Source organism: Nesoenas mayeri (assembly GCF_963082525.1).
Source record: "Nesoenas mayeri genome assembly, chromosome: 1".
NCBI lineage: Eukaryota > Metazoa > Chordata > Aves > Columbiformes > Columbidae > Nesoenas > Nesoenas mayeri.
The window spans coordinates 11,615,552-11,640,523 of NC_137541.1; the positions used below are offsets into that span (position 1 = coordinate 11,615,552).

The following is a 24,972-nucleotide window of genomic DNA, read 5'->3' on the forward strand; positions in this document are numbered from 1 at the left end:
TCCTTTTAAATTTAAGTCTCCATAAAATATTACTGTTGTATATAAGGTTAAAAATTAGTCTTGTAAGGTTAGCCTATGTAAGGTTAAAAATTAGTCTTCAGATTTAAATCTTGATGGAGAGTGAAAGATAAAGGAACATATTCAAGTACTTAATTCATGTAGTTAGACATGTAAGCAAAACTAAACAGGCATCTAACTTGACTTTTAAATATTTTTGACAAATATGTACATTAAAATTAAATATAATGAATTTTATCCTCTTGTCTTTCTTATAAAAAGTACCACAAACAAAATGAACTGAAATTATTACTAACCTAACTGTAAGTGTCCACATAGCAGCCATTTTCTCAAACTTTGACTTGCTCAAACTGGAACTCATAAGCCATCTTCTCCACTGCCTTCCAACAGACCATCTGGCCTCATTCTTCTTCCTTTTTAATCCCTCCTTTAGTTTTCATGGTCTTATTCCAGAGATGATTTGGCAGTAAATATCTTATTTCTTTTCCACCCAGTCTGTGTATTCCCCGCTTCAGATACTTCCAGCACACCTGTGGAAATAAAAGAATGTGTTATTATTTAATTTTATAATGAAAGAGCTGAACTCTATAAATGATCTTAAGTTGATGAGAAAAGTCGTGCATCAAACTAATATTATTACAAGACAAAATATGAGAAGGACATAGAAATCAGGCCAGTTGCTGTTTTCAACTGTTGTTGTTTCATATGCTACAGTGACGTGATCAGATTTATACCCTCCTGAGAACCTGTCTCTGTAAAAGATATCTCCATGTGTTTATATAATTTACATAAGTAATGCACATCATAAAACTGTGTTACTGAGGAGACTCAGCAGTGGAGTTCTGAGACAAGATGTGCAGCCTGTTGGCTTGGAGTCATGGTTTCAGATTTAGCTTGAAGGTAGAACTAAATGCCTCCTGCCTTAGGAAAATGCACGAATTCCCGTGCTGCTGGACATGTCTGGACAGGCCCTTCATGTGGCACCTTTGTGGATGGTAAGAAATATGAGATGCTTCTCCTGTGGAAGGAAAGCCCTCTAAGAAATTTGTAAACATTGCTATCAATTCAGAAAGAAATTCAGAAATTTAAATGAAAGAAAAAGCTGTGAGCAGTGAAACAGCATGGACCTCACCTCACAAGTTGTTAGAGGTGGGTTTTTTTAATAGCCCTTTCAACTCTTTACCATAAAATCAATTGACAGGTTTTACCTTTGTTACATTGAGGCAGAAACAGGTTAGCACTGAGTAGTGATAACATCATAAAACAGAAAGTTATCTTTCTGGAATGGCCCTCTGTGCAAGTCCTGGATTATCACACATTCCTGAAAATGTCAGTGGTGATTTGCTATGACTACAAGGAATTGTGTTCCCATTTACTGCATGTTTCAGCAATGGCAACCACTCAGATCCTATATTTTGTGTATTTGGTATCTCCTGCCTTTGTAGGTTACTCTCAAAGAAAGAAAGAAGATGTCATAAGAGACTATGCATTACCAGTGGTGACGACAGCAAATAAAAACTGCAAGGTGCTATGATGTATTTACCTTTCACTACAAGACCCTCTGTTTGGATTTAACAAATTAGCTTCTCAAAAATTTGCTCATCTGAACAGCAGCTGCTTGCCATATGGATCAAAACTGAATTTGGCAAAAAGAATCATTTCCTCATGCCCATCTGATTTTCATGTACAGTCATATATCTGAATGTCTGAGGGAGGAGTTTGCTGGTCTGCTGAGGGTGGTTCAGCTGAGAAGTGTTTATTTTCAATCTCAGTTTTATTTTACTCTTTTTTTTTCTTTTTCCCAGAAAGTTCTTCTGCAGAAGAACTCAAAATAAACCAAAGCAAAACCAAAAGCCCTGAACCCAAAATCTAATAATCTGAGGAAAATGAAAGGCAGTGGAAAAGTGGGGGAGAAATATTGTTTTAATCTTATCAAAATAAGCCAAAGAAAACAGTCTGGGTGAAATTCTAGCTCCAATGAAGTACAAAACACTATGTTTCTTGTATCTTCTAAATATTTGATTGCTATAAATAAAATCAATAATTTAATTAAAGAATAGCAAGAAACATTAATAGTAGTAATACTTAAAACTGTTGACAAGTAAGTTCTCAATTTACCTAATTAAAGTTTAAGTCTATTAAATATGATTATGCAAATATAGAAAAAATACGATTTGCTTGTGTGTGTTACAATTCTATGAGCACATATATATATATATATATATATAAAGTTATAGACTTCTAGCACTGCTCATGGAAAGCTGCCACAGCAGATTTCATGCTTTTAATGAATGAAAAGAACCTCACAATACCTTTTGGATATTCCAGGTAAGAATTGTAGCAACCAGTAACTAAAGTGAGTGAGATTAAGAAATTTATTCATGGTTTCATTGACCTCTTGACTCATGACTTATTTAATCAGAAACATAGCTACACAGGAAATTACTTTTTATTATCATAAGATTTATTTTTTTTCATTATTTTAAACTTTTCTAGGTTTTTCCTGTCTTTGATGAAATCACAAAATCTGTTATTTTTGGAAACTAATAGTAAAAATGTATTGAATTTCAGCAATTAAAATGGTCCATTCTATTTTAGTTCTATACTATTTTATAGTTCTTTCCATTGCACATTAATTCTAATTTTAATTTAATATATCTAGAAACTGATCCAAATTGGAAAATATGATTTTAAATTCTGATTACATTCTGATATTAAAATATCAGATCTGCAAATTCCCAGTCAGATTTAATTAATGTTCAGGATAAGTAGCTGGATATAACTTCTATATACACCATGTGTATTGGCAATAAAGATAATCTCTTTATTGATCATGTTCTGGAATTTTAATGTGTTCAAAATAACATTTATAATTAATTATAGGACTTTCAAATCGAATAGATTTTATTATTCTATTTTTGGAGCTCCATTCACTTCGTTGTTACCAGTTGTGATAAATTCAACAAAGAATCTAAAAGGCAAGGACTGTAGGGGTTTTTTTTAAACTAGGAAATGAGTCCCCTAAAAATAATCAATAACCCAGAGTTGGATGTCTAGCTACTTAGGCAAAATTTAAAAGCCGAATCCTGTTTCAAATTGCAAATATCCCCTTAGCTACTTTTGATCACATTGGCACATCCACGTAGCAGTGTAAAACAACACAGACGTATTGCCTTCCGCTTCTGGAGAAATACATGGGTGCTAGCACATCGCTAAACATCAACTTCATCTCAGATTAGCTCTAATCCAGGAATGCTGTGCCTCTTCTAAGTCTGGTTCTAGAAACAGATAGGTGAAATCTTGGTGATATCTTTACATATGTCAGTAAAGACGTATTGAACCTGGATGTTAAACCAAGAAGTGAACTGGAAAAGCTTAAGTATAGGGATTAATCCATGTTTATCTCCAGAGTTAAATTCTTGATTCTTGGTTACTTTTTAGTGTCAGGGAATTAGCATCCTTAGGTGAAACAATAGATATTTGAAGCAAATATTGAAATACTGCAGCTAGGGTCCTTATTTTATTTTGCTGTGATTTGCATAGAAAAACACTCAGGAAATGTGAGTTAATGGGTCATTGTCCCCTAAAAATTGTTATTGACAATTTAGGATTCTCTTCATTTATGCTTACTGACTCGCAGGCTGGACTTAAGCTTGAGTGCTGCACTGAGCCGTTGTGTTATCTGTCTTTCAAACCAAAATCTGAAGTCTGTACTAAATTTTCTACAAATTCCTGAGGATTCTGTGTTACATCATAAACATACAAACATGGCAGTTTCATGTGAGTCCACTGTTTTCAGCATGGTTTTGACTCATTAGAGCACATCTGATCCACTAAAACAACATATTTCCTCCCCTTATTCTACCTTTTGCCTTGTTGGATGTATTTCGTTAATGCTTAACATTTTTTTTCCTATTCTCCTCATCTGTAAATTCCATTATCTTCTTGCTATCAAAATCAGCGAGCAAATTTCAGCTAGAAGGAGTTACATTGAAGACGCTCAGAAAGGCAGGCAGCTGGCAGAGAGGAGGTGGATACTTCCAGGAGACTTTGAGGGCAACCTGAAAGTTGCTCTGGAAGTTTGTTCTACCCAGTCATATCACTAGTAATTGTGCCCAAAAATGCCTATTTATATCTAACAATGTCACAATCAAAGCTAGGTGACTACCTCAGAAAGAATTGTCAAAAGCATAGTTATGTAACATTAGTTGAAAGGAACACAACACAAAATTTATAGCTAGGTAGAAGTGAGAGGCCCACATAAAATTGGAAAATTGGGAAAAGAGCCTTTAGCATGGAGTCACTACATGTTTTTTTAAGTTTGTTTGTGATCAGCCAATATATGTATGCCATGTTACATGGCAAACTGGTGTTTGTGCTTTTCAGAGTTCACCACTGAACCCAATGTCTCCAGCCCATCAGGTTGCTGAAGGCAGCACAGGAAGGAGCAGATGTGTCCTCAGGAGGAGGCATCTGCACCCAGGAAGCTTCCAGAGCCTTCCTGTGGAAACACTAAAGCTGGGGGACTAAAACAGAGGTATGTAGGAAACACAATATTTAACATGCTAGAATTATAGTGTGAGTCAGGTAGAAATATATGTTTTCCCATCTATTTATGGTAGGATGGTAGGTGTTAATGATTGTCCTCCGTTTTTAATATTCTGACAGACTTCCTAGACTCTAGAATTTATCTGAAAGTCTTCCTATGTTCATTATTTTTGCTTTTGGTTCCCTGATGTGTACATAAAAATGCAATTTAAAACGGATTTGTGGGTAGGCAGTCTTCCATTCCAAACACAGATGGTGCATCTGCATTTATTATTTAGACATGCTAAGTGGAACACTTTTTTGTCATGTATTGTAACTATACTTAGTTCTCTCTGACTTATTAAATGTGGAAATGTGGAAATACAATGACTCTTTTATTTAAGATAGAACATTTGTGCTCCATTAATCAGCTAAAGTAAAATAAACTAGTTTATCTCTTCTACAGTTGCTGTTTTACAGCCTTCTTGTGTGCAGAGATTTTACCTAGAAAGAAGGTTGTGTCATTGCCTTGTTCATCAAGTATGCATTCGGACTTGGCTTAAACAGTGTGATGCACCACCGAAAAATGTTCTTCCTTCCTGTTACAGTTATGGCATGTTTGATTGAATACTCATTTCACCGTGGTTGCTACTTCACAGGAATTTTGGACAGATGACATGGCCAGATGACCTATGTTTCTCAGTTCGAACATATATTTTTCTGTCCTGACATTCTCTTCTTTGAATTACATCACAAAAGCTAGCTGTTCATTCAGACTTGATTTTACAAGGCTCAGACTTGTATTTGGTCAGTTTTGTTGTTCTTTTTTTTTGCCTCAGGACAAAACTAAATGTGTTTTCCACTTCACTCTATGAGTTTTTGATCAATAGTTTGTAAGTTGTTTCAGAGTCAAAGTCCTTTGAAGTACCTTCTCCATTTTCATAAAACTAGTCCCATATGCCAATACCCAAGAAAGTTCTTCTGAATACGTCTAAACCCCTGGGTAGTTTCACAGATGTAAGTGAAGGTAACAACGGATTTAAATTTGTGGGGCATGTTTTACTAACTCTTTAAATGTGTCACACAGAACAAGTAGTTTATGTTATTGATGATGAATGAAGTTTAGGGCAAACCTGAAATTCACTTGCGTTACACCTTTTCCAAAACATAGTGGAATGAACATTCATGAGAATTAGGGTGTTAAGTAGAGTTTTACGTGCTTTTCTAAAGCTAAGCTTCTATGTAAAAGAGAATTACTACAAGCAAAATTTATCAGCCTTTAGAGTTACAACAATTATTTATTTTTGGCCTGCAGGATGCTATAAAACTTGTGCAATATCACAGACTGGGGGACATTTTCCTGAAATGCCTCCTCCCAACTGTAACACCTTCAGCTGTGACCTTTGTGATCAGTGTAAAAGCTGTTCTCTGCTGTGAACCTCCTTCTTTTAACTTCCGTTAACAGCAGAGCCTTGGAAATAAGGATTTAATAGGCTTCTGTTTATTGTACCATTACTTTATCTGTACTGGATGGACACACTGATGAAAGTGATAGAACATTTCAAGCTGTTATTATTCCTTCACCTCCTTAAAAAGATTCTTTGAAAATCTATTGTGCTTTGAAGAAGTGTTCTCTTTGGTTCTGTTGTAACTTTACATTTCAGCAGTCATTCTGTTGTCTGCAAGGTCAGTAAAGAAGACAATTAACTGGATGGTGATTAGCATATCTCAGGATGCCACCTAAAATGCCTACTAGCTGGAGTTCTAGTTGTTAAATTTTGTCCCCAGATTTTAGTGAACTTTTCTTCTAGTGTTTGTTTTGTAGGCCAAAAGTTAATTCATAAATCTCAGCCCATCTAATTGTATGTTTAAATTGACAATAGACAGGAAGACATTGTAATTGTGTGGGGTTTAATAAAACTTTTAGAAGAGAGAAAGAAATAGAGAAAGAGGAAAAGAAGGAAGGAAAGGCAGAAGAGTAGAGAGAAAGTTAAAGGGAGAGGCTGATGGGGTCAGAGAGAAAAGGAGAAAGAGAGAAAAAATAGAAATATAGAGAAAAATAAACAGAAGAAAAAGAAAGGAGGAAAAGAGAAAAAGAGAAAACAGAAAGAATGAGAAAGAGAAAGAAAGTGAAATAAATAAAAAGAGAAAGAGAGAGACAAAGAAAAAAAAAAGAAAAATATATGAAATTCCTTATACACTGTCAGCTACTGGCAATGAGGCATATAAGTAGTTTACCAGAGTAAATACTGCTCATTTTTTTTTTTCAAAATGTGATATACAGCATTCAAAATTTTGGTTAATTGTGCCTCACATTAAAAATTGAAATATTATTTCCAGATACAGACTCAGCTTTCTACACCAATTCTTTCAATGGGACTATATCAGACATCTGTATCATAAAATGCATGGTAATTGTAGATAGTGTACTTGCTATTTTAATCTTGGGAAATAAATACCATTTTTTTTCCTGGAGAAGCTACAAGAAAAGTAGTTTAAATGTTGTTCTTCTCAAGCTGAGTGACACAACCCTCTGTTTCCTGTGGGTGCTCAACGCACATTCGCAGTGGTTTATTTGAAGTGCTTCCATAACTGAAGGACATGTGCATAAAATAATCTCAGGCAAAAATAAAGACAGTTTGTTGCCATTGCTCTTTAATATATGAATTGAAAACACATTTTTTAATCTACTGAGACTAAATGAAGAAATACATTGGAATGGTAAAAAATAGCTAATCAGATATGCAACATGTAAATGTACATATTTTCAGAATTTTCAAGTGTTTACATGATAGAGGGGTTCTTAACGGGTTTTTTTTGCTTTTTTTTTTTTCTTCTAAAGAAAAAGTAAAAAAACGTAACACTGAACATTCGCTCTTCCTTAGGATATGAAAAAACTATTATTTTTCATGATTCTGGATGTGAAACGTTTTGTACCAGAAATAAAAAGCATCTCACAAAATTGTATATTTGAAAATTCCTTGTCCAGCTGACTTGTCTCATATTTTTGTTTAGTTGTTTACATCAGAACCTTGGGAATCTGCATGAAGAGAGAAAAATAGTCATGAATCACCATGAAGATAATTAATTTCATAACACCAAAAATTGGATGACCATCGAATATTGACAGGTTGGAAAACATTCTAAGGAAGTATCACTGCAAACTTGCTCTGTTTTCATACTTTTCCCCAGACAACCTTCATTGATTACTGTTAGATAAAATTTCTTGTGTATGTGGACTTGTCCATCAATCCAGTCTGTAGATTCTTAAATTAAACCCCAGTGTTAGTGATCTGGGGAGTTAAATATACAATGAATATTAATCTCTATATCACTATTTTGAGACAGACTTCAAAAAAACTTGCAGCAATTGTACAAAGTCAGAAATAATGTGTTTCAGTTCAGGATAGACCACAACTGTTATTCAGAAGAAAATAAAATACCTTTCCATAAAGTTTTTTTTCTATGCAACTATTGTAAAGGTATTTGTTGCTTTATGTCTAGTAATATAAATCTGATTTTATTAAGATAATTTTATTTAATAATCTGATTAAAAATATTGAAATAGGCTATCATAGCAGCTTGCTTAACAGTAGTGTTCCAAATTGAAAAACTTATTATTTGATAAGTTTAATTTTGGATGTGAAGAATGGGATCAAGAGTTTGGGAAAACTGAGCAAAGTTGATGAACGTGAACAAGCAGACGGCTTTCAAATTGTAACTTCAGCCTATAGACATGTAAATTCTGCAGCAACCTTCTTTTCGCTGCAGAAGTTAGTAGCAAAATCCTCAACAGAAGAATATGCAAAAGCAAGAATATACTCTGTCACTGTTTAATATGCAGCAAAGCCTAATCATCCATGCTCAAATTTCACCTATAAGAACAAAGCTTGACAACAATCAATCTCTATGAAAAGTGGGAATTGGGTACTTGGTAAAAAGAGATGCCATAATATTGAGGTATGGAATACTAAAAATAGCATAGAGAAAAAGTGTGCATGTTTTATTGGCATAGCAAATGTAGAGCAATCACACTGTGTCATTTCAGTACCAGCATTGCAATACCTGTGATAAGATCTTTGAGGGACAAAACTGTACTGAAAAAGGTTTCTCTTTAGTATATAAAGAAATTGAAGCAGCAGAGAAATGTAAGAGTTTGCTCTAGTCTTCCTTTGAAAGTTCCTGTCCTGATTCTGCAGAGATGCCTCTTTTCCCTACTTGACTATTTTCCAGTAGCTGCATTACAAAGCTCATATACCTTGAAAAGAAGTCAAGCTGAGATTCCTCCTCTGATAACATTTTTTCTGATGTCTCGGCAAGCTTTCTGTCTCTGGGGTTACAAACCTTAAACCAGGAAAGACCGGTGCTCTATGGCCATGAATTGTGAGCTCTTTTTTGTTGTTTGTGTTTTCTCTGAGCTGCTATTAATATGTCCTCATGCCTGAGAGATTGCTAAGAAAGTGATGAATCCTTGTTTAGGTTTCTTTCTAAAATCTTTAACAGCAGCCTAGGTAGAAATTCTCCTCTTTGATATGAAATCCTAGAGAATTTACTCTTGACAAGCAAGTTCTGGAAGTCTTCATTCCCTGAATTCAAAGGGATTTTGTCTCTGGATATTTGAGTCGCTGAAGTTATTCCATAATGTATAATTCACAATCAAAGACCAGTTTAATCTTATTCTTTGTTACTCTAAACATATTGAAAATACATTTTGAAATGTCTACCAGACTGAGAGATATTAATAGTATTTTTACAGAAAGACCTCAGGTTTTTTTAAAAACCTCTGTATGTTCCTTTTTTTGTAGTGGCTCTTTCAGCATTAGTTTTGGTAGGGTCCTCTCAGCATACTTCTCAATGGTGTTTCTTTTACAGAAGTATCATATTGCAAGACAAAAATCCTTTGCTGTCTGGTAAACATTGTACCTCCTCTAGAGGTAAAATGTGTTCTACAAGAACCCATTTTAAACTTGTCCCAACATAAAAGCACACATTTAATTTGAACAAAACCATATATGCGGTTACATTAACATGTCTGTATTGTTTGTGTCAAATTTTTCCCGGAATTGTTTGGATTTTTTTTTTATACCAATTTGGTTTAAATTTATAAGTAAAAATGATGTCCCGATTTGAAATCCATCAGAGGTTTATTTTATTTTTAAAATAGGAGCAATTACTGAGAATAAAAAATGCTCTAGGAAATCCAAAAATTGTTCTCCAGTTTGCAATTTAAAATATAAAAATAAATCTTAGAAAATCTACCCTCAGTTTTGATGTTGAGCTAAAAATGAAACACTTATGGAGAAGGACCAATGTATGAATATTTGAACAGTTAAATAGTACAGAGAGTAACTATCCTCAGAGAAGTTACTCAGCAACTATGGCATGTATTATCACTTAAGTGTTTTTGAGGTTGTTACTTCATATCAAATCTATTCAGCTTCTCCTTGTTTTTTCCAATAGCCAGTAATACAACTTGATTTTACTAGACTAAGGTCAAAGACAGGTTCATTTTTTTCTTACATTCTTGCACAAAAAAAAGTCTAATGTAAAAGTTTTGCAGATGGTGTTTTTCCTGCTTTTTAGACATTCTTGACACTACAGAGACTGGTAGAAGAGGAAACAAACAATTTTAAACAAAAAGTTTAAAATCCTCAGTCAATATACCTGAACTCTGAGTACACACAAGGAGTGATTCTTCTGAGTGAGGGATTTTTTGCATCTCTAAAAGCATATAGCCACAACATAGCACATTCCCAAAAACTTCAAATGGATATTACCAGGGTTTTTTTTTTTTTATGAAAATAACCTTTTGGCATGTACCTTTGTTTGCAAAATTTATCTCCTTGTAGATAAAACATTTAAGTGTGGAAATATCTAAATTTTGATCAGATAAAATTTGATCAGATATTTCGTACTTGTAGCAGTATGCTGTATAGAGATTTTTTCATTTTTCTTTTATTTTTCCCAAAATATTGGAAAGAATGATTTCCAAACTTATCTTGAAGGACTGTGTTATCATCAACTGCCATTAGGTACCATGACACTAATGGCTTAAATGGCTTTCATCCTAGAATTTAAGAATAGTTTTGCTATTCATCTTAACTAGTCTTAGTTGGCATATAACATATATGTAAAAAGCAGTTACAATATGTCTTATACAGGAAAACCGCAAAGCACTTCTGTTATTAACTGGCTGCAGGGATAATGCTGGATTATCTGACTAGGGTTTAGGTCCCAGACCTGAGCACTTGGGAGTCTTGGTGTGGAGAGAGTTGTGAATTATATACTTTTGATTATGTGAATTATAATGGGTAGAACCAAGCACAACCAAGTCAATTTGGAGCTCATGTTCCCTCTTAACCTCAGCAATTTCAAAACCATTTCATTCATTCAGAAACTTTTCATTCCCTAGGAGCATGCATCTGTGTATAAAATGATGATCTAGACTGGTTTGTACTTTGCACGTGCCCTGGATTGTTTTGCAGGTTTGTGCAATGAAAGTGCTCAGTCAAGGTGTGAAGCTGCTTGCAGAAATCTGTTTTAGGGTAGTGGAAAATGCAACAGTAGAGGTTCAAGCCAGATTATACCATACCTTGCACCTTTGAAGCCAGATAACAGCCCCTGACTGATTTTTATTTGTAAGCTCTGCCATGGGCTGAAGGAATAAGAGAATTTTTAAAGCTAGACAGTTTAGGTTACTAAATACACATGGAATTTTACCTGTGAATGCCATGTTGCAGCGATGACTATCTCAGGGCTGTAGGTTAGTGCCCACATTGCAGAGGGAGGTGTGGCTCATCTTCATCCTTGGGTATCCCTGGTGGCTAATCAACAAGAAGCCTCATCTGAGGTGCCATGCTCTCCTGCTTCACTGCATGGTGCTCTGAACACTTGACTGGGGTGGTAAATTCACCCTCTGGGACTAGCAGATCAGATCTGCAACATTTAGCGTGATGACATGCAAAATCCTTTTGGCTGAATCTAAAATGGGAGACTCCGGGGAGTTTCTGAGCTTCTGCTTTCAACTAGGCATTAATCCCTGCTCTTCGATCTTGTTATCTTCTTCTCTCCTTTCTACCTTTCAGCCTTTCTACCCCATTTGCCTTCCTTTTTTTTTTTCTTCTTCTGCATGAAGAAGGCTTGGGGATTGGGCTGGAATGTGTTGTGTCCAGCTGGGGCACTGGCTAAGGTGCCTCAACAAGCATTGACACCTGGCATATGCTGCAACTCCGCTTAAACTCTGCCTTTCCCAGCAGTATTGAATCTCCATACCTCAGGCTTGTGCCCTCCTTCTCTCAAGTTCAGTTTATTAAAAAAAGACAATAAAAAATTATCCTGCTTGAAATGTGAAGCACAATTGCTTGATTTTAACTTCTCAGGTAGCCTGTTAACAATATCTACTACATGCACTTGATGATTTTATTTGACTTGTTATCCAGGACCTTTACAGAATGATACCTGAGCTAGACAAATCAATAAATAAAAAAGTTTATTTTGAACAAAACAGGTAATTCATATGACAGATGCTGGTTTATTTAGGAAAGCTTTCCTTTAAAGCTAATTGTGATTTGGTATTTCTGTGTGTTTGTGTGTGTGTGTGCGTGTGTAAAGGTTCCTGCCAAAACTGTGAATATCTAACATTTCTGACCAGCAAGTTACATCTGAAAAACAGATCCAACTGTGGTTATGGTCAGAAAAGGAAATATAAAAATAGCAATTTCTATGTATTTGGTCATGTCTGCTTACTTTTCCAACCAAAATAATTTTTTTCAAACTTTTTAACTCGTGTAGGCAGTCCAGAGCAAATATATCTTTGGTAAAGTGTGTAGTAGCTCTTTTTAGATATCTTCTACACAAATGTTATGCTACTTTCCTAATACAGAGCTACACTGATTTGAAAGTCAGGTTATCGGGGCAAGTCTGCAAAGATGCCAAAAAAAATAGAGGAATAATTAAAAAAAAGGCAATGAAAAATCTGCACTCTCAGCTAAGACCCTAAAAAATAAAGAGGAAGAGATTTGTAGGTCAGAAAACATGCCCTCAAAAGGTTGAAAACATAACAGATTATTCTTTTATGAAACCTGAAACTTTTAATTATAATATTTAGATCTTAAGTTTCTTTATGTATGAACTGAAATTTGACATGGAATTCTTTTAGAAAATTTATGCATGAAATGCAATATTTGCAGCCTTCCTTCATATTGAAATTCATTGCAAGGCAAAATTTGATTGAACCGAACTAAAATACTACGCTTCAGTTATAAAATACATGGGGCAAGAAGAAACAGAAAAAGGATCATACTACATTTCGCAGGATATGATGCGAGACCAAAGAGCATTTTATTTTCCCAAATCCCGATGCAAACCTTTGTCTTGACTGCCTACAAATAGCGCATCTGCATATAGCATCTATAGGATCTTTCCCATTTCAATCTCCCTGCTGTGTCTGCCCCTCTACCCCATATGGCTCAGTTTCCACTGAGGGGAAATATATAGGGCTTATGTACAAAGCAGAGGTGTCCTCCAGCAGGTCCCCAAAACTAGACAAATTGAGTACCAGAACTATGAAGTTGCACTTGCTCAGCATAATATATGCAGCCAAAGAACCTTATGCCCATGACTTCATCTCTCAAGCAGAACTGTAGATACATCATGAATAATACACAGGGCTATGTATTAATAATGGGAACCCATATAGCAAAATATTTTCTCCATTAGGGATCACCATAATCCTCAGGAGACACAGCAGAAATCTTCCTAAAATTCAGGAGAAATCTGACTACAGGCCAAATACTCCCTCAGGGAAGTCAGAGGCAAAAAAAATCTACTTGACTTTAATGGCGTATGTTTTCGTGCTTTATACGAAAAAAGGTCACTCATCACATGCATGGACAAGTCAAATACATCTGGTTAACAGAAAGGGGCTATTTTAGGCTCAGCGTGATGCTATGATTATTTTGGTTGCCTATTGTTTATATTTATGTCTATCTTGAAGCACCGGGAGAAAAACAGAAAACAGAAACTGAGATATCCATGTTCTTCAGTCACAGTGGACAAGGCTTTTGCACAAGGTCATCGGCCAGCAAAATACATCTTCTCTGTTCTCAGGTTCTACATCCGTAATGAACTCCTGTAAAATAACTTTAATTCTTGGGAGAAAAATAAAGACATAACCAACCAACCAACCAACCACAGAAATAATTTTCCTTCTGAAGATTTCAGAAAGTATTTATTTTCTTACATAAACATGTTTTTCCTGTTCACAATATTTTCTTCACAGGATCTCTCACAACTTCTTTCTGTCCCCTTTCTTTCACTTACCAAGGCAGTAATTCCCAAATGGAAATTTTATGTTTTGCCACTGGGCATAAATTCAGTGAAAAAAAAAAAAAAAGTTTCAGGAATATAGGAAAAAAAATGAATAAAAGTTAACAATGAACATTTGTGACTTGGGAAACAACCCTTGTTTAAGAAAAGCTGTTTCACTCAAAGGTGTTTATCAGCAGTATGGAAAGTAAGTCTGGGCAAATAAGTCTGGACTGGAGAAGGAGACCCATTTTCTAATCATGTGGCATGAGGCCACATGCAGGTCTCTGGTTTATTTGTGGAAAATGGAGGGAAACAGTTTCCTGTGTTGTCACACACTCGTGCTATAGACGGTAGGTGGGTGCATGGGAGTAAGGAATAGTTTAAACTAAGGCAGAACTTTTCCTGAAGTGTTTATTTTTGAACACTTGTATGTCACGAAGGCCGGTCTCATGACTCTAAACAAAAACCAATGCCATGGATTCCACGAGGTTAAAATGAAGTGCAATAGAAGAATTACAACCACTTTGCCTGCGACAGGAGGAAGATCAGACCTCACTTTGGACAGAGACTCATCTCCATGGAGTGACGCCAGCCAGCTGAAACTTGACCTTTAGATTCCCCAGAGTTGTCACAATTTTGGGGAAGTGGCATTTGTCAGATAGCCAAAGAGGGTAATAGAAAGGCCAGGCTGGTATTCAGGGGCAGCTATGGGCAGGTTAGAGGAAAAGTGTCCCTGGCCATGCATGGGGGAGTCCTGCTGAAGAGGCTCTGAATGAGTGTGCTACCTGGAGATGGGGCTGAGGGGCAGGTGGAGAGAGAGAGAGGTTGTGAAGGGAATTATCTGCAAAGAGATTTTGTTGTGGCTGTAGGTGAGAGGGGAAAGGGGGCTGCGGGGCAGGAGGGGCTAGGAGAGACTCTGGAGGACTGAACATCAGCATACACCAGCTCTGGGGTGCCTGGGGTATCCGGCCCAGTGGCTCCTCCTGAGCCCCTAGGTGATGGAGGAGACGAGCCATAGGGGAAGGAGGGAGGGCAGGGTGGACGGAGGGGTGAGGCGGTGGGAGCCCACTCCCCGGGCTGGCTGCGGGGCGGGAGGGGAGGCAGCTCCTGGGGAAGGGAGGAGGAGAGGAGGCAGAGAGGGGATGTTGTTAAACAGTTTCTTACCGTAAGAGGGAGTTGGGACCCAGATCTTTCCAGTTAATCACACAACAAACTTAGATCATCGCAATAAAAAGCAGCTCGGCTCACTCTGCCTCCTCTAGTGACCGGCTGTGCACAGGGTCCTTCCGAGGAGCCATCTCCCCTTCTCCTCCCCGCCAGCCGCCGGGGGGGCCGCCAGCACCATGTGGGCCACCCAACTCCTGCCAGCCTTGCTGCTCCATCAGCTGCTGCTGCTTCCCATCAGCATCCCTGTGGCAGGTTAGTTTTCTTATCACTTCGCCAGTGACTCCCCCACCTCCACCTCGCAGCTGCATCATTTTCCCTCTCCCTCTCTCCGCCGTGGCCAGGGTGGTTGCTCGGGGCGCTGCACCGAGCGCACCCCCCGCAGGTGGGGCAGGCCGGGGGACCCCGCCACCTCCCGCATCCCTCAGCTCCTACCTGCTCGGCTGGACCGGCACCTCGCCCAGCGGCTGGGCGCGGGATTAAGGTGCGCCGGTGCCCGCCCAGCGCCTCCCGCACCCGAGGAGCGGTGCGAAGCGGTGCGGAGCGGTGCGGAGCTGTGCGGGGGCAGCGCGGGGGGTCGGGTCAAGCCAACTCTGCCTGCGGCGGGGTGTACGCGGGCAGCGATTTGCGGGGAGGCACGGCCGGGGGTTTGCGGAGAGGTTGCTGCGTCCCGCCACCTTCTCCCTGGGTGAGGGGGCACTCGGGGCTCGCTCGGGACTTGGAGTTCTGGAGACACTGAGAGCGGGAGAAGGAAATCCCGTCGTTGCCCCTAGGTGTTGCCGGCCTTTATCAGGACACGAGGAAACGTGTGTCCTTAATTTCCAAGTGGTAGAATAAATGTTAAACAACTGAAGTTGACAAGGAATACCCAAAACACAGGATAGTATGCTGCTGAAAGGGAATATCCTTGCTGTAGTTCACCAGCATGAACATGCTATTTCCAGACTGAAATACTTGTAATTTCATTAGACGTTCCTGATGAAATCCGGGAGGTGGAGGCGCAGGGGGGGAAGGAACAAACAATAAGTAATCAAGTGCTGGAAGCTCTTTAGCTGAATTTCTTTCCTGAAGTGTCCCCCTTGGACTGGATATCTGAAGAGCTAATTCTGTGTTTCTATTGGCCCTCTGGGGAGACGCTTAAGGAAAAAAAAAAAAAAAGTTTGTAAAGGTTTCTGCAAACCTTTCCTTCCTTCCTTCCTTCCTCCAACATTGTTTGGGGCAGACCTTTGCACAGACAGAAACAGAAGACAGCCACAATTCAGGGAAAGGACCTGCCAGGAGGAAGCAGAGCGAGGGCAGGGATGGCAGCATCTGGATCCCAGGGCAAGGTCTGAGGGCATCAGGCGACGTGTATTGCAAATGATATTAATAGCTTCCAAGACATAACTACATTTTCTAGTTGAAGAAGTAAATATTTTGAAATAGGATTTCAAAGTGGAATATTTTGTGATCTGAGTGGGCAAGTGAAAAAAAGACTGGCAGCATCATGTGCAGTAAAACCTGTCATTTTTCCTAGAGTAAGAGTGTGGTTCTGTAGGATGCTGAATATCTCACCAGAGCTTCTGTGCTCAGTCTGCTCAATTATGGTTTTGGTTTTGTGGGCATACTTGGCAGGTGACACAGAGATACAGATACTATGCGCCTAGAGTTTTCTTAACTCCTTTTCCATGTACATTGCAATTTCTATTTTATGGACATGTGACCTCTCTAAAGAAAATGATGACTATGGCTGGTTAGGAATTTTCTAAGGATTTTTTTTTTTTTAAACTAGAAGATGCTGACCCATCAAAACTTTTCACAAAAATATTTCCTTTTGAACAGAAACTTTTTTTGGTATGGTTCACCCAAATCAAATGAAAGAGAAATCTGCAGCAGGAGACATTCACAGTAGTTTGTGGTACCTGCTGTTGAGAATCCCTCACCTGTGGCAGAAGTGATGGACTAATTTGGAAAAAAAAAGCAGAATAAATACTCCCACACACACTTTATTCTATGGGCCGTAGATACAGAAACTGGTCTTTAGCCAAGTTCATAAGAAGCTAGGTCATGCTTACTCGATAGTCAGGGTGCTTTTCTTGAATGAAAGTCCTTGTTCCTCCTGACTGTAGGCTCTTAGGACTGGTCTGCAGTTTCCCAAGCTCAATGAATATTTAATCTAATATTCCAACAGGAGAGACTGAGAAACAGTCTCAGTACTGCCCATATCATCAGGCTGATGGTTACAGTTGTGCCCTAACCAATGGGCTCTCCAGTATAGGAGTGGATGGTTCGTCTTCATGTGGAACAAAAGAAGATTTCCAAAACTTCAGAATTTTTCACAGAGTAGAACTTGTTTTCTGGCCAACTTTTGTACTGACAGTTAGTTGGCAACCCTCCCTTTCTTAACTTTCCTCCCCTACCCGCCTTAATATTAATCAATCCTATTGTTTGCCTTATGAGCAAGAAAGATGGCTCTTACCACATGCTGCCATTGTGCTTACCTTGCTTTTTGAAAACACATGAGCTTTGACAGAAGTGTCTGGATTTTTACAATGTAGGCTAGGAGAGAGGTGTCATTCCATTGTGCCATTGTGCCATTCCATTGTGAAAATGTATCAATTGCTTTCTAAACATACATTGTGTCTTTGTATAGGATGTTGAATTACTTTTACTAGGAGGTTTTTAAGAAAGATTAATATTTGCGTACATATTTATTATTTTTATATATGAAAAACAAGCTAAGTGCTGAAAACAGAATTCAAAAATAAGGAAAATAGGTCTTTGACTAATGCATGATCATACTTTTTCTATTATTATTCTGTCAAAGCTGATATTAAATCTACCTAATGATGAGTGTTGTTTCTTCTGTGAATGGATCTTTTAGGTTTGGAATCTCATAGCCTATATTCTGTGAGAAGACAATGTCTTGCATTACTGGGTTTTCTGACTAATACATTAGGGTTACAATAATGAGTAAAGAAAAAGAATGGTGAAGAAAACTCTGAGAAATTTTCATGTCAGCAAGCTGTCTGTGTTCTCAGTTTCTGAGTTTCTTTTTAATATATAAAAGATAAGATAGTGATTGTTGAAAGATAAATGTGCGGAGTTTCTACAGACTACTTGCCTAGTCATTATCACTATCCTACAAGTCTCTGTCACTTGCAAAAACACATTAATGTGTAGTTAATAACTTTATCAGGGAGTTTTCTTCCTTGCCTTGATATACTTATTATTGAGTATTCTTAAACAATGTATCTTTAATAATGTTAATCCAGTTAAACTAAAAAGGACTTTTTAATCAAATCAAAAAGTAGATTGGTATGTTGCAAAAGAATGAATGTTAAAGATTTATTTAAATTAAAGTTATGGGTTTTTTTCTGTGAAAAGCCTGTCAGCCAAGTGTGTTTATTCAAATTTCTCAGCACTTTCTGTAGTTTGGATGATCTGAAACAGTTGCTAATGAAGATATGGAAGTTGCACTTAGTTTCTATAAATAACTCTTGCTTAAAAAAAAAAAAAATCCCATGGTCACAATCGATGTATGAATGTTGTGTATTCCTGTGGTCTGCATAGCTAAGTATATTTTAAAAATTTAACGTGATTTATACTTCCACATCCCAGCTGTAGATAATCATTATACTATATACTGTCAACAAAGCGGAATGATACTCTGCCAGTTGGAAGACTGTATTCCTTCTGTTTAATGGAATCCTTTTGGTACTCGGTGCCAGGGGCTGCTTGTTTTGCTCTCACATGTAATACAGCACTTACCCTGCTTAACAGATTTACTGTTTCTATTAATGCCATTTTCATAAGCAACATAGCAGGAGAATATAGAGTTGAAAGACATGAGATTAGAATGTTGCATAAAACTCTGGAAAATTGTGCACTGAAGTCGAGGAAAGGAAAGCCTCTTATTGGAGAAGCTCATCTGTCATTATTGTAATACTTCAAGTGAGGCCAGGGTTGGAAGGGAAATGTGCAGTCTCCCTCAGAGAGCATGATATCTCCCCTTTGGATCTTTACTCTGAGCATTAGTTTGCCACTTAAGCATTTTGAACTTTTCCAAGGAGATTTGAAAGCAGGATGACTGGGCCTCTTGATGGGGAAAAGCTTTATGTGCAGAGGAGAGGGTTGCCCTGAACATTTTGCCATTACTTGTACTGGATGAGTGTTGGAATTTCACTTTCTCCCCATCAGCACTGAGGTGGCAGTTTGAAGGGCAGAGGCTGGAAGGCAGCACAGAGATGAGAAAGGACTGATCATGGACATGAGACAGGATTGAAGTCCTCTTGCTTGGGAAGCATGGATAGTAGGAGAATTGGCATCATGTGAACAACATTTGTATCTCACAAGTGAGGAAATATGGTAACCACAAAGAACTAGGCGGGGGTGAGGACATCCTTGCTATTACCCTGTCTTTTTTCTGTAGGTTTCTTTGGCAATGCCCTTAAAGGATAATATAGCTGTTCCTGAGCATGGTTAGGACCTACACGTAAAACTGTTGTGGTGAAGCAGAGCTAAGAACATGCTCCAGATTAGTCAGACGTGTTGGCAAAATCTAGCTGCAGGAGTTTTGAAAGGCTTGTGGGCCTCCACCCATGTGTTGTCTATGAGCCCGGCCATGCCTGGCAGTCCTCGGTGCTGCTGGCCCGGCTGGGGACTGGCTGCTCCCTCCGTCTCCCCTGAGCTCCAGCTCTTCCTACGACTTCTGGCCTTGGCCAGCAGTGCTATTTTTATGTATACAACAGGCTGCAAGACTCTCATCACTCCTCACAGGGTCTGTTTTGCTGCCCTTAGCAGCCTGTCGCTCTCTGTTTTGCCCAAATCCCTGCCCTGCCTGCTTGTGCTTATCTCTTTACCCCACCACTTCATGCCTGAGCATCCTCAGCAGTGGCTGAGACCCCATCACAAAAGAAGGTCACCATGAGCTGGGTGCCTCGGAGGAGACACCCAACGCTTGTAAAGATCATGGAATGCAATATGAAATGGTAGAGATTTAATTCTTGTGCAAAATGCATAAAAAGATGAATCTTACAAGGGAAAATCCCCTCAGAAATTTAGCCAGAGGTTAGATACAGCAAGTCAGAGTACAAACTGCAGAACATTTGTTTCTGCCAAAGGGTCCCAGCATCCTGCTGAGCAGATAACCTTTTCTTGGAAGAAAAAGAGCTGTCCTATTGCATCTACCATCCAATTTTAGAATATACTATCAGTTGTTAGCACTATCCTTAGCTTCGTGAGCTTTCACACTGGCTATAGGAGAGGGTTACAAAGGCAGGTCTTAGCAAAAACATGCAGTTGGGTTCCAAGTAATATGGCAATCTTTGCAGCCGCTTATAAGGGGTATGCGTGCATGGGGGTGTGTGGGAGAGTGGTAGTATGCAATGTAAAGCCAAAAAGAAATATTTTTTTGCATTTCCTGAATCTGCTCTACAACTAGACTGGAAGCCAATGTAAAAATAAGGAAAAAATTATCCCTATATTATATATCTGTATTTCAAACTGCTTTCTAAAAATTGTAGATTTTTTTTCATGGTGACTCTTTTGCCAACAAAATAAATTTCAGAAATTAAAACAGTCACTTCATCCTCCAGATACCTTTCTGAGAAACTGTTTAATTGTGACAGGCTAGAGGTGCCTCCTTGGACAGCTGGTTTTATTTTGGTGACTTTCCATCTCTACAGCTGACTGCAGTTTTTATGGGCATGGTTGGTAAACTTCTTTCACGCCAAATTATTGCCATACATAAATAACTACATTCAATTTAATTTGGCATCTAAATCTGGTAAATCTACAAAGTTCTTTTCTTGGGCACATTTTAGAATTGTTTCAGTTTCTCATTATGTTGGTCTTTTTTTAAATTTATTTATTTATTTTTTATTTTTATTTTTTTTATTTTTTCCAAATGAGAAGTCATTTGGGAAAGGTGTTCACTTTTTTTGCATTCTAGCCAGGAAACTGGACATTTCTGATACTGAAACAGTCATAAGGAGAAGTCAAAGTAAATGAAAGCGAGTTAAAAGTAAGTTAAAAGTGCTGAGCATTCTTTTTATCAAAGTGAGACTGTTAGGACTTGCTTTGAGACAAAAATGCCTTGAATGTATTGGTTTAAAAAGTGCTTTCTAACTATTCTCATAAATAGCAATACTTTGATGACCCTGTTAATGATTTTAGCATCAACATTCACCCTTAACATCTTTTCTTTTGTTACTGTGACGGTACTGTTAACTTAAGCATGTGATATCTGAAACCATTTAGTAACATCTACTTCCACCACCTGGTCAAATTTTGGCTTTCTTTTTTCTTAATGAGTCCAGTATATTTACACTGTCTTACTGGGGCCTGCACCAATGTGTAATTTACCCTTGATCTTTTACACTTGTTTTTAAACTATTGTCTTGGAAATACATCTTTGAATTTAATTTAAAATATCTCTTGAACCACAATTTACTGAAAAGTTAAATGCCTCATCGTATTTGCATACTGTTTTTCAACCCAAGTATGCTGAGAAGTAAGGGTGACAGAGCACTGGAACAGGCTGCCCAGGGAGGTTGTGGAGTCTCCTTCTCTGGAGACATTCAAGACCCACCTGGACATGTTCCTGTGCCACCTCACCTAGGCGTTCCTGCTCCAGCAGGGGGATTGGACTAGATGATCTTTTGAGGTCCCTTCCAATCCCAAACATACTGTGATACTGTGAGAACTGTTGGTTAATTTCAAACCCTGCTCACTGACTTTTCTTCTTGTACAACCTTTGCCAGATGCAATTTTACACATATAATTAAGTATATTTTAATTTTCCTATTAAAATGTAACTAGTTATACCGAGACAGGAATTCAGATTTGATATCTCTTATGAAAAATGTTTTCTGACACTGTAATAATCCATGCTTTTGTAGATTTTTGCTTTGTACATTTTCTTGAGCACTAACATTTACATGGTGGTTTTTTTTGTTTGGTTGGTTGTTTTTTTGTTGTTGTTTTTGTTTGTTTGTTTGGTTGTTCGTTTTTGTTTTGTTTTGTTTTCCTTTCCTTACATTCAGATACATACTTATCTATGTTTGCTTGGGTGTTACTATGCAATTTTGTTGAGTATTGTGTTCCTTGATAAAATATTTATTACATTTATTGTGTAGAACTGGGCTTCCCTGAATTTATTTCAGATGTTTTAGGTTTTTGTTGTTGTCATTTGTTTGTCTCTATTTGTTTTGATCTGTTTTTCCTTTGCTTTTTTTTTTCCCTAGCTCATTGGGGAAATCCAGTTTACTTTGGCTTGCAGTGATGATTGTTTTCAAAATTAAGTTAATAGCTAATCTCATTTTGACATTCTGACCTGGTTATCAGTTATAACAAATAATTCAATCTCTAATCAGTCCATCTGTTAACTGCTCAAGGTCAAGTGCCTTAATTTCTTTAAAAACATGATGCAAAACATTAAACAGAGATCCAAAATACTAATTGATACTAAGGAAAGGGACTATGTCTCTTCTATATTTCTCGTATAACTGCGTGACTTTATGTGATTACTTTTCTTTAATGGAATACATTTTGAATCTTCAGCTTTTCTGAGCTTTCTATGTAGTGTGTGGACAATTCCCCTCTTTTCAATTTTTCACCCCAGTGTCATCTTATTTCACATTTAATTGCATTATTTGAAAGGATTGTAGTTGATTCATGCAGTTCTCTGACAGCATCTTCCAGCCTAAGGAATTTAGTTGTCTTCATTTATTTGATTATCTTTTCTTTCCCTTGAAGATTTAATTTATCTCATCTCTGACATCTAGCAAACATAATGAATAGCAGTTCTGTTATGTGTCTGTCTATATATTTTTCAGAACTGAAAATTATAGAATTTCTTTTTTCCATCCATGATATGAAGACCTGTATGAAGCATACATACATCAGTAACTATGTTAACAGGAATAAAAAACTTTCATTACCCCAGGTAGTTGAAAGAATAACACAACAAAGCAAATGACTACTTAATAAAATGTTGAAGTTCTGCAAGTGTAAACAAATAGAATAAGGAAATAAAACCCTATACTAAGCCATCAAGATTTCATTAAAAGTCTTGTTTTAAACATAGATGTTTACATTAAATGTATTTATCTTCTCATTTGGAAAATTTAGTGTTGAATTTTGATGTGTTTGTTATATATAACAAAGTTGGATGTAAAATTAAAAAGAAACGAATGAGGCCTCTGACAATAACACAAGACTTCACAATGTGTTTCTTTAAAAGAGCACTAACTATTGCATAGACTAGAATGAAACTTGGAAACTCTGGAAGCTGACACGCCAAAGGCATCAGAACTCCTGTTTAATAAAAGCTTTGTAGAGTCTATGACAAGTCCATAAAAGTGAAGATTTTTCTAGGGGAGACAGCCAATATGCTCCAGTTGTACTTTGTAAGGCTATAACTGCTAAGCCTAAATACACATCTATATTGGAAAAAGCTGGACTGGCAGAAGAAGGAGAAAGGGATTACCAATGAGGTAGACAAAGTCAGAAAATTTAATTGCAAATTTTGCTGTAGACAATACAAGCAGTGTTTTGATCTCATTATAATGGGCAAAGGTGATTTTTGGACCTGTTGATGTCCTGTGTGCTATTTCTGTTGCCACAACAATGGTATAATATTTGCTAAATTAGTTTTTTACTACTAAACAGCTAATAGGTAATGCAAAACCAAATTCTTTTTGTGGTGAGACCAAGACCCAAGGGTCTGAAACTTGACTTGCTTAGGTATTTGAACTCTAAATGGCCTGAAACTAGATTTATACTGAATTTCTTGCCTCTCGTATAGCTTAGTGTCAGACCTATTGTCTTCTACAAAGTGTAAAGTTTTAATTGATACACAGAATGTAGCCAGGTAGTTTCAGGACTGAGTGATGCAGTGGTGTGGGAGCCCAAAGCCCTTTTTTTGTGTGGAACACAGGGTCAGAAGAGAAAACTGAAGTTATGTTGCTGCCATTTTCCCATTAGCCCTTTGGTTAGAAAATTCCTTGAAGGTTGGGGAGATCAAAATAGAAATGTCTTTGCTGATTCAAACTTATTTCTCTTGTTAATCAAGAAATTATCTTAATCTCTAGAATACTGAACATTGTGGTGTCCATTGCCCTCTGTACTTGCTGTTATACCTGTTCTTTCTTGTGTAAGTATAATCAAAATTTCAGTTAAGTAGGTTCTAGAATACAAGGACTACAAACTCCTAGTGTGTTTTCTCACTAAAAGATGAGAATAATAACAGTATTTATCTCTGATTATTGATTTGGCACAAACTGGAACAACTTCAAGAAAAGGTATTGTTGGAAATCTTTTCCCTCAGATGCTCTATAGTTGAAGCAGTCTCAGTTAATGCTTCATATCTATGAAGATTACATAGAAACCTCATATGTGAAAGGTAGTAATGGAATCCAAAGTTGGGTTCTTGTAGCTCCCAGGTAAATGTCTTTCACCGTGAGGAATATTTTTTCTTAAGTAAATATTTAAACCATCTTATGAAGATGGAAGAGCTCCAGCAGAGAGACTGTGGAAATCCCAAATGAGATTATGGAGTACTTGACCAATGCTGCATCCTGCTAGACCAAATGTGGTAACTTCCATTTCCTTGCATACAGGCTGAGTACTTCTTTTTTTTTTTTCTGCTCAATCAAAGCTGATATCTTGTTAAGCAACATAAAGAGGTATGACCCTCACATTTTTGAGGAATTTTTTAAGTCAATCGAAGAAATATATTTAGTTAGTGGTTGTTTCTGTTGAAGAAAAAAATGTTGATTCATATTTGACTGGATTCTTGTGTGTTTGAATCAGCTGCTATTATTTTCAAATTTAAGTGGAATGTCAGACTTCCTTAGTAATATTATATGCAACTACAAGGAACACCAGAGGACATGACCCATAAAATAATAAAAAGTCCTGATTAATCAAAGTTTAGGAAGTAGAAATGAATGACAATCATGAATTAGCAAA

General features: G+C 37.4%; 1 protein-coding gene across 1 annotated transcript in view; it reads left to right on the top strand.

The window, feature by feature from the left end:
- Nucleotides 1-15,197: 15,197 nt before the first annotated feature.
- The window catches only part of HGF (hepatocyte growth factor), a gene marked incomplete at both ends in the record, with an annotated part of 59,393 nt that continues 49,618 nt past the window's right edge, over nt 15,198-24,972 (top strand). The window contains one exon of the mRNA XM_080344116.1: nt 15,198-15,273. Coding sequence (XP_080200242.1) covers nt 15,198-15,273 — 76 coding nt within the window. The remainder of the gene's footprint in view (nt 15,274-24,972) is intronic.